This window comes from Sciurus vulgaris (genome assembly GCF_902686455.1).
Source record: "Sciurus vulgaris genome assembly, chromosome: 16".
Lineage (NCBI taxonomy): Eukaryota > Metazoa > Chordata > Mammalia > Rodentia > Sciuridae > Sciurus > Sciurus vulgaris.
The window spans coordinates 31,336,191-31,353,265 of NC_136477.1; the positions used below are offsets into that span (position 1 = coordinate 31,336,191).

The 17,075-nt window shown below is 33.7% G+C and overlaps 1 protein-coding gene across 39 annotated transcripts in view; it reads left to right on the forward strand.

Annotated features, from left to right (window-relative positions):
• The window catches only part of CLASP2 (cytoplasmic linker associated protein 2), a 196,918-nt gene that overhangs the window by 79,881 nt on the left and 99,962 nt on the right, over positions 1 to 17,075 (forward strand). For all 39 annotated transcript variants that reach the window (XM_079114217.1, XM_079114191.1, XM_079114185.1 and 36 more), the window contains 4 exons: positions 3,598 to 3,690; positions 8,666 to 8,811; positions 10,343 to 10,478; positions 14,263 to 14,333. In XM_079114217.1, coding sequence (XP_078970343.1) covers positions 3,598 to 3,690; positions 8,666 to 8,811; positions 10,343 to 10,478; positions 14,263 to 14,333 — 446 coding nt within the window. The remainder of the gene's footprint in view (positions 1 to 3,597; positions 3,691 to 8,665; positions 8,812 to 10,342; positions 10,479 to 14,262; positions 14,334 to 17,075) is intronic.

The window sequence follows — 17,075 nt, forward strand, 5'->3', positions numbered from 1 at the left end:
CTTCCTTATTATTGCCATGTATTAATTTGGACAACATCCCACTGTTTCCTAGATTTGAATCTCAGCTCTGCCATACTAGCTATGTAACCTTGGATAGATTTCTTTATCCATTGTACTTCAGTTTCCTCATCCTAAATTAGGAATTATTATTGTTGAGAGGATTAAGTATTACAGTGTAGATAAAGTGTATGGTAAGCATGTTAGATAAAGTTATGGTAAGCACATTAGCTATTGCTGTTATTATCGTACTAAACTTTTACACATTCTTCATGACTTCATTTCCATTTGGATGACCCAGCAATTTCTAGACTTTCTCTATACCTTCATCTTAGTTATCCACTTTTTAGGCATTATTTGGATTTTAATGTCACCTGAATGTTACTGCTTTGTGTCCAGAGTCATTAAATAAAACATTTCCCTATTGATCATAGTCTCCATGCTTTTTCCAAGTATTCTTGACAACTACTTCTCCATGATATTGAGTATATTCAGTCCATGTCTTTTCTACACCATCTCAATTAATCATCTCTCACTTCTACTTTCCTTCTCATCTAAGATTTGATACTGGCATTTCTTGCAGTAAAGTTGCACATAAAACATTAAAATCCCTTGCTTCTCTGATTTTTTTAGTACCTGTTTTATAAAAGTACAACTCTGGATGATTCCTGACTTAAATTTGTTTCTATACTCACAGCCCAGAAACAGTGCTACTAGAGAAAGCTACGTGTTAAAGCTCATGATTTGTAGTGAATTCACATAAAGTGAGCCCATAACAATCTGACTTCCTGGTTATATTAAATTACTCCTCTGCTTTCCTCAGCTATTAGGAGTGTTTCTTTATTTTCAACCACCAATGGCACTCTTCAGCTCTTTCTTCAGTTTGTGGCTTTCTCTCTTTACTAACTAGTCACCATCAAGTAGGAACACCATATTTCTGCCTATTTCCTTCCCCACAGCAGAACTCCTGTTCTTTTGCTCCAGGACGAGTCCCTTCATCCTTCTTCAAAGGCAGCCAGTACCTCTAGTTTTGTTCCAAAATCTGTTATTTCCCATGTTTCTTAACAGATTTGCACAATCACTGAGCACACACTCTTTCTTTTTCTCGAACCTTCTCACTGTTTATTAAACATGGCTGGGTTTCTTAATTTAAAAACAAATTAAGAGAACAAAAATCTGGGTCAGGGTATAGCTTAGTGGTAGAGTGCTTGTCTAGAATGTACAAGGCCCTGGGTTTGAACCTCACTGCCACAAGAGATTAATAAAAATCATATTGGATTCTATATCTTCCAAATATTGTTATTTTTGTCCACACAGCCTTTTCAGAAGAGTTATCTGTATGTGCTTTTTCTTTAATTTCATCTGTATTCACTTCATCTTGCTTTCTTCCATCTTTCTCCTCCATGGAAACAAGTCTGGAGTAGATCATTTATCATAGCACCAAAATAAAATTATTTCAAAATCAAATTATTTTATTTAGTGCCCTTTTTCTTTTCTTTTTTCTTTTTTTCTTCTTCTTCTAATAGCATCTAACAAAACAGTGGATGCATTCAGCCATGTTTTATTGTAGTGGATGTGGTACAGTGTTCTTCCATTTTTCCCCTCCTACATCTTTGTCTGCTTCATCTGTTTCCTATATAAACAGCTTCTCTACTTGGCCACTGAGTATTGGAATTTATTAAGGGTTACTTTTGAGCCTTCTTTTCTCACTTTCCATTTCTTGCTGAGTCACCTCATTAAAACCCATGACTTTGGCACCCACATTTATGTAGATAACACTCAGGTTTTTAGTCTCCAACCCAGGCATGGCTTGAGGAACAAAAACATTTATCCACTATGATTGAGATTGACACCTCATTTCATGTGTCTCAGAGACATCTGAAACTTAACTTGTATGAAATTGGAATAATAATCTCCCCTCAAAACTTAATCTTCCAGTGTTCTTTGTATGAAAACCATACTTAATCAATTAGAAAAATTAGAAATGTGTGAATCACCTACTACAAGATTCCTAACTTAGAGGTCTCCAAACTTCTTTTGATTTTATATTCCCTGAAGGAATGTTTTTAAAAAATTATGTACCCCCTTACTGAAGTAAAATTTTTTTTTTGGGGGGGGGTACTGGGGATCGAACCCAGGGCCTTGTGCTTGCGAGGTGAGCACTATACCAACTGAGCTATATCCCCAGCCCCTGAAGTAAATTTTTTATCTCTTTATTTTCCTTGGTGAGAGAAGAGGAGCTTTGCATTGTATTGTATAGCAGTACATTATAATAAGATTAGGAGTGGCAAAGGAACCTTTTTCTTTTTTTCTGGAAAAGACCAGAAGGCCTACCGTGAAGGGTATGTGGGAGGCAGGAAAAAGCTAGCTAGCAACTTCAGGAATGCTTGTCTAACAATGTTGTCTGGTTCCCCATCTTATCTTATCTCATGTTTTTCTACCTTTTGTGTGTTTCTTTCTCTGTCTCTAAAAGGGAATTTAATAGTTGTTGAAAGCGAAAGATATAAATGTACAACTGTTTGGTAAAGAGACTCATATTATTTACCAGACTTCTTGTCTCTCCATCTTTCATTTCTGATTCTTCTACATTGCCTTCCCTCATGGTCAGCAACATGGCTACAACTGTTCTAGCCTCACATCCTTGCTACTTTCTGCCTTTTTTCCAGTTGATCCAGTAAAACTTGTGGGATTCATTCTGATTACACAGATTTAAGTCACATGCCCACCTCTGAACCTCAACTAGTGTAAGGATTCTGTGTACTCTTTACTTAGGAATGACTCATTGACTCTTCTGCCAGTCCCCTTTCCATTCTTTATGCCTGTATTGTGGTCTTATTTCTATTTCTTTCTGCTGAAGAACCTTTGCAGGTGCTATTCACTCTTAAGGGAAAACAAATCTCTGTCTTGCTTATCCTTAACTCTCAGCTCAAACTTGACTTTCCTTTACTAGGTCAGAAAAAGGCTATGTAGACTTACGTGGTTTTGTGGTACCTATTATTTGTTATTTCATATTTATGTCATTCGATTAATATTTTAATCTCTCTGACTATAGATTTTAAGGCCCATAAGGCAAAGGCATGAAATATTTTATGCCTGTTTTTACCCACCGTAGTCTCCCTAGTGCCTGGCTTTATTTATCCCTGTTGTGTGAATATTAGTCAAATGAATGAGAGAATAATGAATATATAGCTATTTGGTAGTCACTTGGTTCCAGAGGAACAAAGCACGTAGCTATCTTAGTCAGTCTGTCACAACAGCTAACTCAAAACATGTCTTTTGACAATATTATATAAGTATATGAATGCAGTTTTGCATTCATATTAATTCTTAGACATTTGCATCCTGTTTTTAATTTACAAAGCATTTTAAGAGTGTATTTGAAGTTATTTATGAGGTGAGAAATTGCAAGAGTTAACAAGGAAGAAAAACAAAGCATCTTAATTTATTATTATTATTACTAAGTATTCTCCATTTAAAAATAATGCTACAAAAGGATATAACCTTACTATATGAAAAAATATTTTAAACATCAGCGCACAATTTTGATATTGTTCATGGTAAGAAATACTGTTAAAATTTTGAATCTTTTTTTTTTTTAAGATCTATTCTAGTCGAGAACTTGAAGAAACATTAAATAAAATCAGGGAAATTTTGTCAGATGACAAACATGACTGGGATCAACGTGCCAATGCAGTAAGTTTTTTCTTTTTTCTTTTCTTATCCTCTTCCTTTCCAGTGTTCTTTTAAAAAACATGGACATTCAGTAGTAATACTCTCTGGTACTCACTAATAAAATACAGAAATATGTAACATTTCTTTCTGGAAATCGTATTGAAGTAAGGCATATTTTTAAAAGATTAAATATTCTTGAATTAAGAATATATTTACCCTAAGTTCCTTGAGGAAATTATATGCTAAAGTTTTAAATAATTTTTGTATTGACAGTGGACTGTATATTTTATTTTAAATTTTGGGAATTTGTCAAATTTATATAACCAGGGCTGGGGATATAGCTCAGTTGGTAGAGTATTTGTCTCGCAAGCACAAAGCCCTGGGTTCAATCCCCAGCACCGCAAAAAAAAAAAAAAAAGAAAGAAAAAAAATTATATGACCAAATTACATACACTGAGTAGCTTAGAGTCCTCTATAAGCCAGAGAAGCTGTTCCATTTGAAGACTCCTATTCTTAGAACTCTGAATCTAATAGATCATGAAAATCTGTTTTTTCAATGAATTAAATTAGAGAGGGCTTTCTGACAAATGACTTTTATGACACTACTGTTCACTACTTTCATGAACAGAAAATGGTTTTTCATCTCTTTGTTAGAATGTCTGCATATCTTAAATGTTTAAGAGAAAGTGTTACTCCCAATTTGTTAAATATGGTTCATATTCTTTCTTCAATTCCAAGTCAAATATAAAAAGATCTTTTTTACAGGTGATCTGAAGGGAAACATGAAAGATTAAATATTATCAGCATAAAACAAACTTTGTGCTTGAGGGTTTTTTGTTTTACTTTGTAAGTACCCACTTGGAAATAATAGATGGTCTTTTAATTACTTTTTAAAAAATATATATAATCTTTTCTGTATAGTATTCCAACATATATGACAAAATAACCAGTCTTTCCCTTTTTGAAATGAGATTGTACAGAATACTTAATAACTTATTTTTCTTCCATGAACAAATCATTCACATTCATTATGCCTAGTACAGAGGTCAGGCATGTAATTAGTGCTCAGCAATTTATTGAATACAGATCATTATGTATATGTATTCCTTAGTTTAACATATGTACACGTAATTTATTTAACCATTTCCCATTCAATAGCCCTATAGTAATAGTAGTGTTTTATAGATTAGATTAGTAATATGGGTTGTTGGATAAAGAGTAAACATAAATTTATTTTAGTAGGTGCTGCCAAAATATTTTTTATAATGACTTTTATTTTTTAAATTTAGTTTTGTATGTGGTGCTGAGGATCCAACTCAGTGCCTCATGCATGCTAAGCAAGGGCTGTGCCCCTGAGCCACAACCCCTAGCCCCTGCCAAAAAAAATTTTTTTTTTTTGCGGTGCTGGGGATTGAACCCAGGGCCTTGTGCTTGCAAGGCAAGCACTCTACCAACTGAGCTATATCCCCAGCCCCCAAAATATTTTGAACAAAAGTGTTAGTCATTCATAATCTTACTTGCATGTTTTGAAAGCATTTGTTTTCTTTCTGGTACTGAATGCTTTCAAGTTTTTAAAATTTTCATCCCTGATAAGGGAAAATAATGTGTCTCGTCACTGGATTTGCCTACCACTAGTAAGGTCAAACACATATTCATATATTTTTTTTTTTTTCACAGATAGTGGAATTTTTATTTTTTAAAATAACAGTCTGAATCAAAATCTATTACCCTAGGTAAATGTATGATTACACAAATGGTATGCCTCTACTTCATGTACAGAGAAACAAGATGTATCCCATTTGTTTACAATGAAAATGAATTAAAAACAAAAAAAGAAAGTGAAGAGATGGTTAAAATTCACATAACTTCTTCAAGGCAAGAAATTTTATTTCCTAGAAAAGTTCCTCAAGGCAATTAAGAAAGACATCATAACAAGTTTTATGATTTTGGAATAACTACATTTCTTTTACATTCATATCCTGATTTTAGGCAATTTCATTTGCCTCTGCTATGAGAAAATAATTATCCCTTACACATTTCTTCCTACTCTTCTGTTCTGATTTTTGTTAATTCTAGTATCATTTTTTTAGGTCTCAACCTTTAAAACATTTTATTATTTTCCCCAAAATAATTTTAACAATCATCTAGAAACTGCTTCACATGTAATTAAACAACTGCTCAAAAAAAAAAGTTGTAACAAGTATTCCATATATATATATGATATATTATCTATCTATGTATGTTCTATATATAATATGTACATGAGCTAACTAATTAAAATTAAAATCCTTGTAACAATTCTGTAAAAAATGTGTGTATGTATACATAGATATATACATATACCAGTAAAAAGTAAATATATATTATAATACATAAAAGAAAATCAATAATAGATTTAATCTATTATAATTCATTTTTTAGTTAATAAAAAACTAATACTGACCCATGGTATATTATAATAATAATGAAAACAGTTCTAAAGTGAGAAAAATGAAAAAATAATTTTCCATTTAGTGATATTAGTATTCAGTAAAAATATGAATTAACTGAATTTACATTTAACAAAAATACAATACCTCAAATGTTACATTGTTTCACTGTCTTAAATTTCAAAAAATTTAAAGATCTAAGTGGTTACAGAAAAAGATGGAATTTTAGCAACTCGTTTCTTCACCTTTGTAACTGCTTTTGTATGAGTGTTCATTTCTTTTTTTTTTATTATTTAAACAAATGGGATACATGTTGTTTCTCTATTTGTACATGGAGTCAAGGCATACCATTTGTGTAATCATAAATTTACATAGGGCAATGTTGTTTGATTCATTCTGTTATTTTTTTCCCTTCTCCCCCACCCCTCCCACCCCTCTTTTCCCTCTATACAGTCCTTCCTTCCTCCATTCTTACCACCCTCCTTATCCCTAACCCTAAACCTAACCCTAACCCTAACCCTAACGCTAACCCCTTCTACCCCCCATTATGTGTCCTCATCCGCTTATCAGCGAGATCATTCGTCCTTTAGTTTTTTGAGATTGGCTTATCTCACTTAGCATGATATTCTCCAATTTCATCCATTTGCCTGCAAATGCCATAATTTTATCATTCTTCATGGCAGAGTAATATTCCATTGTATATATATGCAACAGTTTCTTTATCCATTTATCAACTGAAGGGCATCTAGGTTGGTTCCACAATCTGGCTATAGTCAATTGAGCAGCTATGAACATTGATGTGGCTGTATCTCTGTAGTATGCTGATTTTAAGTCCTTTGGGTATAGGCCAACGAGTGGGATAGCTGGGTCAAATGGTGATTCCATTCCAAGCTTTCTGAGGAATCTCCACACTGCTTTCCAGAGTGGCTGCACTAATTTGCAACCCCACCAGCAATGTATGAGTGTACCTTTTTCCCCACATCCTCTCCAACACCTGTTGTTGCTTGTGTTCTTGATAATCGCCATTCTAATTGGGGTGAGATGAAATCTTAGGGTAGTTTTGATTTGCATTTCTCTTATTACTAGAGATGTTGAACATTTTTTCATATATCTGTTGATTGCTTGTACATCTTCTTCTGTGAAGTGTCTGTTCATTTTCTTAGCCCATTTGTTGATTGGATTATTTGTATTATTGAAGTAGAGTTTTTTGAGTTCTTTATAGATTCTGGAAACAAGCGCTCTATCTGAAGTATGAGTGGCAAAGATATTCTCCCACTCTGTAGGCTCTCTCTTCACATTACTGATAGTTTCCTTTGCTGAGAGAAGCTTTTTAGTTTGAATCTATCCCAGTTGTTGACTCTTGCTTTTATTTCTTGTGCTATGGGAGTCCTGTTAAGGAAGTCTGATCCTAAGCCAACAAGTTGAAGGTTACATATTCATATATTTACCCAAGGTAATATTGGGTTGCCTTTTTCTTACTGTTATTTGTCATGTATTCTTTCATGTCACAAGTAAATTTTTCCTAACAGGTTATGATTTTTTAAAAAACCTTTTTTTAGTTAATCTTGTTTACATGACTTTTGGAAATTCTGTTTATAATAACTTTTTCTTCCTTATATACTCTAAAGTTATGTAACTATTCTTTCAGTTTTTAAAAATAACCATAGCTGTTTTTATATTTACATCTTTAATCCATCTTATTTAATTTTAAAGGTGTATTTTAAGATTAAGTTAACTAAGATTATATATACTAATAGTCATAATTTAGCTTCTGAATATGTGAGCATTGGTGCACATTCATGTCTATTTCTCTTGATTAAGTTTATTATTTATGTCTGTGTTCATGTAGAAAACATATGACAATCATACACTAATATTTAAAGGTAAAGGAATGTAAGTAGAAAAAGCCATTTGCTTTTTGCTTACAAAGCTTGATAATGTTAACTTGTGGACATGATAATGACTGATGGTTAGTCATTTTGATTTTGTACCATTGCTTATAGATGAAAAGAGTTTGCAAACTTGACCCTTTTAAAAGTAGGCTTCCTTAGTAAAGAGTGGTAATGATTATACAACATTGTGAATGTACTTAATGTAACTGAATTATGTACTTTAAAATGATTAATATTATTTCAATTTTAACTGTAATTAAAAAGAAACACATCCTTAAAACTTTAAAAGTTTTCTTCTTTACTTACACATTATGTGTACCTATTAAACATAACTAATTCTATAATGTTGTTTTTCAGAAAGCTTTTTATCTGTTTGTATGCTTATTTACAAAATGACATTTAAGGACTATAGGTCATTGGTAGGTACTTGCTGAGCATGCATAATGCCCTGGGTTCCATCCCTCATCACAGAAAGAAGTGGTGGGCATTTAATGCCTCTAAAATATAGTTTTATATTTTATATAAAATACAGTGTGAATATGGTTATAAATATAATGAAACATGTGCCTTATTTTTTAAACAATTGTTTTAATAATGTAACTTAGGTAACATTCCTTTTTATTTTCTTTCGCAGTGCCACCTTTAATATCAATAACAAAATTCTCTTTATTTTAGCTTAAGAAAATTCGATCACTGCTTGTTGCTGGAGCTGCACAGTATGATTGCTTTTTTCAGCATTTACGCTTGTTGGATGGCGCTCTTAAACTATCAGCTAAGGATCTTAGATCCCAGGTTGTTCGAGAAGCTTGCATTACTGTAGCGTAAGTATATTCCTTTTCTGATAGTATTTTTTAGTGAATGAATTCAGGCCTTACTGATTCAATACTGAGTAAAACAGTAACAGGATAACTCAAAAAAGTATGTATGGTTCAGAAATTATCTTTATTATACTTAGGATTCAATTTGTATGATTCTTAAAAAACCTTTTCATATCAATATTAAAATATTGTTAATAGAGTGAATACATCACCACTAGTGAAACTGCACATCATTTACAATCACAAAAATAGGATCCTAGTTAGAATAAGTTATACTGCATGTTTGTATAATATGTCAAAATACACTCTACTGTCATATATATCTAAAAAGAACAAATAAAAAATTTTTTTTAAAAATTTTAAATATGTTTATATGTCTAAAGCCTACTGGTTGATTTTGTATCAACTCTACTAGTATAAGAAGAAAATTATGGGTCTGGAAACAGACCATGTTCACTTTCCTCATTAGTAATTTGTTTATCAAGCACTCTATTTCTGATATTTTAGCAAATCGTCGTGTAATTGTAACAGGCATCATTAACTTATCCAAATCTATGTTTTTATGGTCTTTCACAAAACAGTAAGGACGGTAGAACATATAAATTTCTTTATTACTACTTGAGATCTAGACACCTTGTTGTATGTGTTGTTTGAGTATTCCTCTGAATATAGGAAACACAAAGGTGCTTGTTATCAATATTTCTAATTAGGATTGTGTCAGATGTTCTAAGTCACAGCTGGAAAGTGGGAAAGAGATAAAATTATGATGATTACAAGAAAATAAAACTACCATTATTAATAGATGACATAATTACCCAGGTGGAAAACCACAAGGGAATCATCAGGTGATCAAGGTGCTAGATGCAAGTCAGTAGACCAGTGTACTAAAATGATCAAATATCTCTAGCAAAACAAAATAGAAAAAAAGAATCCATAGGATATAACCTTTGAAAATATACTCAAAACAAAATTTGTAAAATAACTGTTATCAGATAACACAAGGTAAAGAGTAAGTCTGGGATTCCTGAAAGTGATTGAGCAGTATGATGAGAGCATTTTAGACCAAGAAGCACTTTCTAAACCATGGGGAAAGCAGGAGGAACCTAACAACTTTCATTGAGTTGAGGTTACAGTTTCAGGATGCTAATGTGGCCAAAATTTATGTGTATTAGAATGCTGGAGAAAATAACCTATAGAAATCTATATAATCTCAAATCTAGCTGAATATCAGTCTCTGTGTGTAAAAGATGTAACTCTCTGAGAAGGAGAAAGAAATCCTACCTAGGAGATGGGCTTCTCTTTCTTTTATTTTCTGCCATTAGGCCTAATTAAAATAGGACTGGAGATGTTGCTCAGTGGTAGAGCACTTGCCTAGCATGCACAATGCTGTGTGTTCAATCACCAGTACTGCTCCACCCTAAGAACAGAATTAAAATAAAAATTCCTAAGTTAATTCAGTAAAAGAATTTAAAATCTATGGTCCTATCTTTCCTTAATATTAAACTATTAAAATAAATTTTTGTCTTTTTTTTAGCCATCTTTCAACAGTTTTGGGAAACAAGTTTGATCATGGGGCTGAAGCCATTGTACCTACACTTTTTAACCTTGTCCCCAATAGTGCAAAAGTCATGGCAACTTCTGGATGTGCAGCAATCAGATTCATCATTCGGGTAAATTCCATCTCCCTCCTTCTCCCAGTTCACTATACTTAAATAAGTCATTAGTGGGTTTTTTTGTTTGTTTGTTACTCCAAAAGTAGAAAATCACTTCTGAATTATTTCTGGTAGTACAAGTAATATATTATCATTATAGTCATTAGAAAGCATGTAAGGAATACAGAAGATCATAAACATGCCTCAATATATAATATAATACACATATGCTTGTACATATATGTGTATATGTGAGTGTAAAATCACAAATGTTACAGGCAGCAAATTCTTCTTATTTTTCATCAAGCATATCTTGAGAATGTCCAAAAAAAAAACAGAGTTAAAAAAATAAAAGCTGGGCTGTGGTTGTAGCTTGGTGGTAGAGCACTTGCCTAGCATGTGTGAGTCACTGGCTGCAATCCTCAGCACTACATAAAGGTAAATAAATAAAATAAAGGTATTGTGTATACAAATAAAAAATTATGTATATAAAATAAATAAATCTCTCCCCTTGAATTCTACTGTTGTATAACTAAACACTGTAACCATTTAATGTGTATACTTTTCCAAACTTACATTCTGTACCAATACAAACATATTTGCCACACAAACAGAAAATGAAAATTATATATATATCTATGTATATGTACATTTTCTCTTATTTATGTCAGTTTCTCCCTTAACCAGTTAATTACAGTTAACAAATACAGTTTCATTTTCAACAATTGAAAATTAACTGTAGTTTTTTTTTTTTATTGCTTCTGTTCTTGGCCAGTGTTTATTGATAAACTCACTTTTCTTTCTTTTTTTAAAAAATTTTTTAGCTGTAGATGGACACAACATCTTTGTTTTATTTATTTATTTATTTATTTTTATGTGGTGCTGAGTATTGAGCCCAGTGCCTCACACATGCTCAGCCATCTACCACTGAGCTATAGCCCCAGCCCCTTACTTTTCATTTTTAATTGCTTCTGGATCATTCTTGTTTGGCTTTAGTGTTTTGTCAGTTCTCACATATATTGTTATATCTGCATATTTTAAAATGACTGTATTATTTTCCCTTTATACAGCACTGAAAATTTGACTGTTGAACTTTAGGTTTACGTTTCGCATCACTCTGAATTATTTTCTAAATTTCTTTATTGTTGTCTCTAAAAAGTGAGGTATTATTTGATTCTTTTTTTTTTTTTTTTTTTTTTTTTTGCAGGGCTGGGGATTTGTACCCAGGGCCTTGGGCTTGCGTGGCAAGCACTCTACAGACTGAGCTATATCCCCAACCCCTATTATTTGATTCTTTTAAAAAAAATTTAGTTGTAGGTGGACACAGTACATTTGTTTTATTTATTGCTGAGGATCAAACCCAGTGCCTCACATGTGCTAGGCAAATGCTGTATCACTGAGCCACAACCCCAGCCCTGTTATTTAATTCTTATTGTTTTTTGGCAGTATGGAGATTGAACCCAGGGTGCTCTACTATTGAGCTACATACCCCAGTCCTTTTTTGGGGGCAGTCAGCGGGTACTGAGGATTGTACTCGGGGAACCTTGACCTCTGAGCCACATCCCCAACCCTATTTTGTATTTTATTTAGAGACAGGTCTCACCGAGTTGCTCAGCACCTTGCTTTTGCTGAGGCTGGCTTTGAGCTCTTGATGCTTCTGCCTTGGCCTCCCAAGCCACTGGGATTACAGGCATGAACCACTGCATCGTGCCCCCAGTTTTTTTTTTTTTTTTTTTAAAGACAGGTCTAACTTGTGGTCCTCCCGCCTCAGCCTCCCGGGTGCTTATGATTACAAGCGTGAGCCACCGTGCCTGGCTATTTGATTATTTTATAGCTAAACAACAATAGGAAAACAGCATTTAGGAAGCCTTATGCACTATTTCCTTTATGTAGTAGGTCTGATTGTCTTTCAGTAGTGCTGATCTTATATAGTAGATAAGAATTTCTGACTAAAATGAATTTTCCTTGAATTTATATTAATTTTCATGGGTCATTTCTTTACTTGGGTTTTCTGTCTTATTTTCCCAGGGTTTTTCCTTCTTTTAATTATACAGATTCTAAAATCCCCAATGTCATTTATCATTTCTTGAATAAGTTTTATCTCTTTGTCTAACAGCTATTAGTGTTCTTAGGAAAAAGTATTTAAATTCTATTTGGCAGTACCCATTTTGCCATTATCAGGCTTTGTACTTTGCTTTCAAATTGCATGTTTTACATAAAATTGTCTCATGTAATTCATATTCTATCATCTTTACAAAAATATAAATCAGTGATTTTTTTTAAAAATGTTATCTTCTGTTTTCTGTGTTTCATTTTTTTCTCAGGGAACTCCTTCATTAGAGTATTCTTCTTGCTTTGTAATTCTTTTAATTTTAGAGACTTTTTTTTCCCACCTGTCAGCTTGTATTATTAAAGTCAAATCTAAATTATTCTGACTTGGTATTTGGTCAAATACTTCATCTGTATTATGAAGGTTACTATTTATTTTCCTTTGTACAGTTCCCCTAAAGATGGTGTAACAATATTTAGGCTAGTCTCTCACCATCTTTGCCACTGTTGTGGATGTATTTAATCTAGTAGTCGGGATTTTGGGGGGTTATAAAGGAAGAGGAGGTTGGTAGTAGGAGAGACCTCCCATGTAGTATGATGAGTGTGGAGGGTCTCCATGGACTTTTATCACTCGTAATGTTCGGGGAATGGACTCTGCCAGATGCTATAGGGAGCATGTCCACAAGGTGTTTTCATGATTGTCAACAGTTGAATAACAGTTGGACATATTCTCTGACATTAATCCCATCTTGTACAACTTTACACCCGTAGGTATTTCCTTCTCCAGTGGCTAAAACTTTTTTTTCCTTTTATTTTTGATTCAGTTAGCTGTTACAGACACTGATACGGCATATCAGATGCATATTTTCCATCAGTGAAAGTCTCGTTTTTCCACTGCTGGGAGCACTATTGGTAGACAGTCTCCAGCTGACAACCTCTTCAAGGATTGCTTCATTTTCAGAAAGCTACCTTTTCCATTGCCTTGCGCCTTTCTATTATGAGTCATATTCATTAAATGAATGATGTGGAAATGTAAAGGTTTGACTTTCTTGTACCCTCTTTCCTTCTCTCTTTCACCCATATTGATACCAAGGACTCTTCTTAATAAATGTTGTGCATGCTAAGCTCTATCTCAGAGCTTGCTTCCTAGGTGACCCATTCATTAGTTCAGAAGAAAAATAGGATATTTACAGCATCAAATACATATATATGTGTGATACTATTTTATGTTATACTATGAATTTTATAGTGTTTGCTTCACTAAAGAAGAGCATAAGAATTACTAATAGAAGTTAGAAGATTATGTCTGTTGAACTTATACTTGAATTCTAAAGTGGCATGGGTTAGCCAGAATGAAACTTCTATTAAAATCACCATTTCAAAAGTTAGGAATACAGATCTACTCTAACCAGCTGCTTCGATGATGTGTAATTGTAACTTTTTACCAACAGTAACCCTGGTACTTTAAAGGATGTATGGTCAGTTCAAGCCCAGTTCTTTGTGTTCCCTCTGCCATGAGCTAGACGGTCCTCACAGTTCTTCACAGTTACACAGTTAACTTGTCTTTGTTATATCTTAAGGCATTCACAGTGTCCTTTTGAAACTGTGTCACTATTATTTTTACTTTGCTTTGGAAAACTTTGCTTTATTTATTTCAAAATTTGTTCTTTGTCTTACAATGTAAGTTACTTTGAAGAAAGAACTACGTGCAGTGCACAGTATTTTTCATCCTTTTCTAATACATCTTTTTCAGCATACTCATGTACCCAGACTTATCCCTTTAATAACAAGCAATTGCACATCAAAATCAGTTCCTGTAAGAAGGTAAGTTTTGAAAAAAAATATTTTTTGGTCTTAATTTTAACATTGCATAATGTTTAATTCTTGGTATGGTGTAAAAGTTGATTATCATTAATTTCCTAAAATTGCCTTCCAAAAAATCCAAAATAAAACCTTTTATATCTCATGTAAAGGAGTACAGATGAAGCGCTTATTACAACCACTCACATTTCTCAGTTTTATCATAAGCTTTGATTTCTCTGGGCTGCTGCTTGCATTGATTTTCAGAGTCTAGAATCAGGACTAGACTAGAATTCTGCAAGCATCACTGATTGACTGTCCTACCTTGGGCAATTATTTAACTGCCCTAAACCTCAGAGTCATGTGTATTGGTAGGGTTACTGATGTGAACTCCATAGAATGTGAAGATTAAATGAGGTACACATTAATAGAACCTAACCTAGTGGTTGGAACAGAGTAAATAGCCAAACCATGTCTGCCATTAGTCCCTCTCTTTCTCTCTATATGATATCTATTGTTTTTAAAATCACCATCAGTTATAAAGACAGGAAAAAGATTTGTGCATTTAATCCTTAAGAAATTTTATTAAGAACTCTGTCCTTTTTTAAACTTGATAAGCATATTTATTTAAATACTTTGAATGTTAGACAGAAGCTGATTAAGACATTATTTCCTTTGAGTGGCTCAGAGTTTTGGCCACAGTTGTTTAATTACCTCTCATGTCAGGAATCAGTCCATGGGTCCAGTCTGTTAATAACCTGTCTTAGTAATACCTACAACAAAATGTTGTTGTTGTTTTTAATATCTTACAAGGTAGTTTTTTGTTTGTTTGTTTGTTTTTGTGGTGCAGGGTATTGAACCCAGGGCCTTGTGCATGCGAGGCAAGCAACTCTACCAACCGAGCTATATCCCCAGCCCACAAGGTAGTTTTTAAAAGAGTATGGAGCGGGGAAGAAGAATATGACCAAGACTGTGTATGGTCCATAAAGCCTAAAATATTTACTGTCTGTGGTCCTTAAAGCCTAAAATATTTACTGTCTGGCCCTTTGCAGGAAAGATTTACTAATCCGTCTTATATGGAGGAGAATGATAGAGAAATGGAATGTGACAGAGAAGAGGGAATGAAGAATTGTATCAGAATTGCATTGAAAACGGAGAATGATCCATTAACTAGTGGACGTGAGGGGTGCACTAAGCAGAGATGTAAAGTTTTGCCACATGCTGCATTGAACCCAGATCCCATAATAAATAGGATGTTTCAGTGTAAATGAGACTATTTGGGGAGTGGAGTGGAGACTAGGTAAAGTCACAATGTGGATGGCTTTATATGTCATGAAGAGGAATTTTGACATTGCTAATTAGGTAGTAGGAGTGATTGACAACAGTAGTTTTTTGGTGAGTAAGTAATTTCATCTAGCCTAGTTTTTATTCCAGCCATAAACAATGATTGAAAAGGAATAATGAGAAGCTTTGGGTTAATTAAGTAGGAGTTGTTATAATTCATGTAAGAGAAAGGCAGGATGTGAACTTTAGCTATATTGATAATTGATTGAAAGAGAGTTTGTTTAATAGAATTCAAAATATCTTTCATGTGTGGAAATGACACTTGATAAATGAATAGGGATGAAAGAGAAGGGGTCTTTAGACTGAGCTCTAGAGTCAGAATGCAAGAGTTTAAGTCCTAGCTCCTTCACTTTGGGCAAGTTAATTTAACCGTTCAGTTTCTTATTTCCTAATCTGTATGATATGGAACAAAAGAGTGGATTTTGTTTTTCCTTTTTTGCGGTACTATGAATTGAACCCAGGACCTTGCATATGCTAGTCAAGCACTCTACTACTGAGCTACACCCCCAACCCCTAAAAGAGTAGCTTTGAGAAGGTCTAAGTTAGTTTATTCTTTTGTGTGTGGTGTTGGAGTTGACGCTCGGAGCCCATGTGATGACCCTAAGCTTATTAGAACTTTGACTTAATAACTGAAGCAAAGAACTAATGCTGGAGATACAGGACTAAGATATGAGAATTATATCTGGTTATAGATGTGGGAATTATATCTGACAGAGCTGGATATGGACGATGTTATGAAGTAAAAAGACTATCAAAGACAAATAGGCTAAGATTGGCACCAACCAGATGAGTACCCTTTTAAGGATAAGTGCAGAAAAAGTGGTTATAAAGGAAGGAAAATGATATGAGAGTAGTGCCATCAAAAAAAGCCAAGACAGTCGTCAAGAATACAAGTAATAATAAATGTTGGCGAGGATGTGGGGGAAAAGCTACACTCATACATTGCTGGTGGGGCTGCAAATTGGTGCAACCACTTTAGAAAGCAGTATGGAGATTCTTCAGAAAACTGGGAATGGAACCATTTGACCCAATCATCCCACTTGTAGGTGTATACCCAGAGAACTTAAAATCAGCTTGCTACAGTGACACAGATATATCAATGTTTATAGCAGCTCAATTCATAATAGCTAAACTATGGAACCAACTTAGGTTCCCTTCAACAGATGAATGGATAAAGAAACTGTGGTATATATACACAGTGCAATATTACTCAGCCTTAAAAAAAGAATGAAATTATGACATTTGCCAGTAAATGGATGGAACTGGTGAATATTATGCTAAGTGAAATAAGCCAATCCTAAAGAACCAAAGGCTGAATGTTTAGATGGGGTGGGAGGAGAGGTATTTTGGACTAGTCAAGGGAGTAAAGGGAGGGGAGGGAGCACGGGAGTGGAAATGATAGTAGAATGAATCGGACATTAA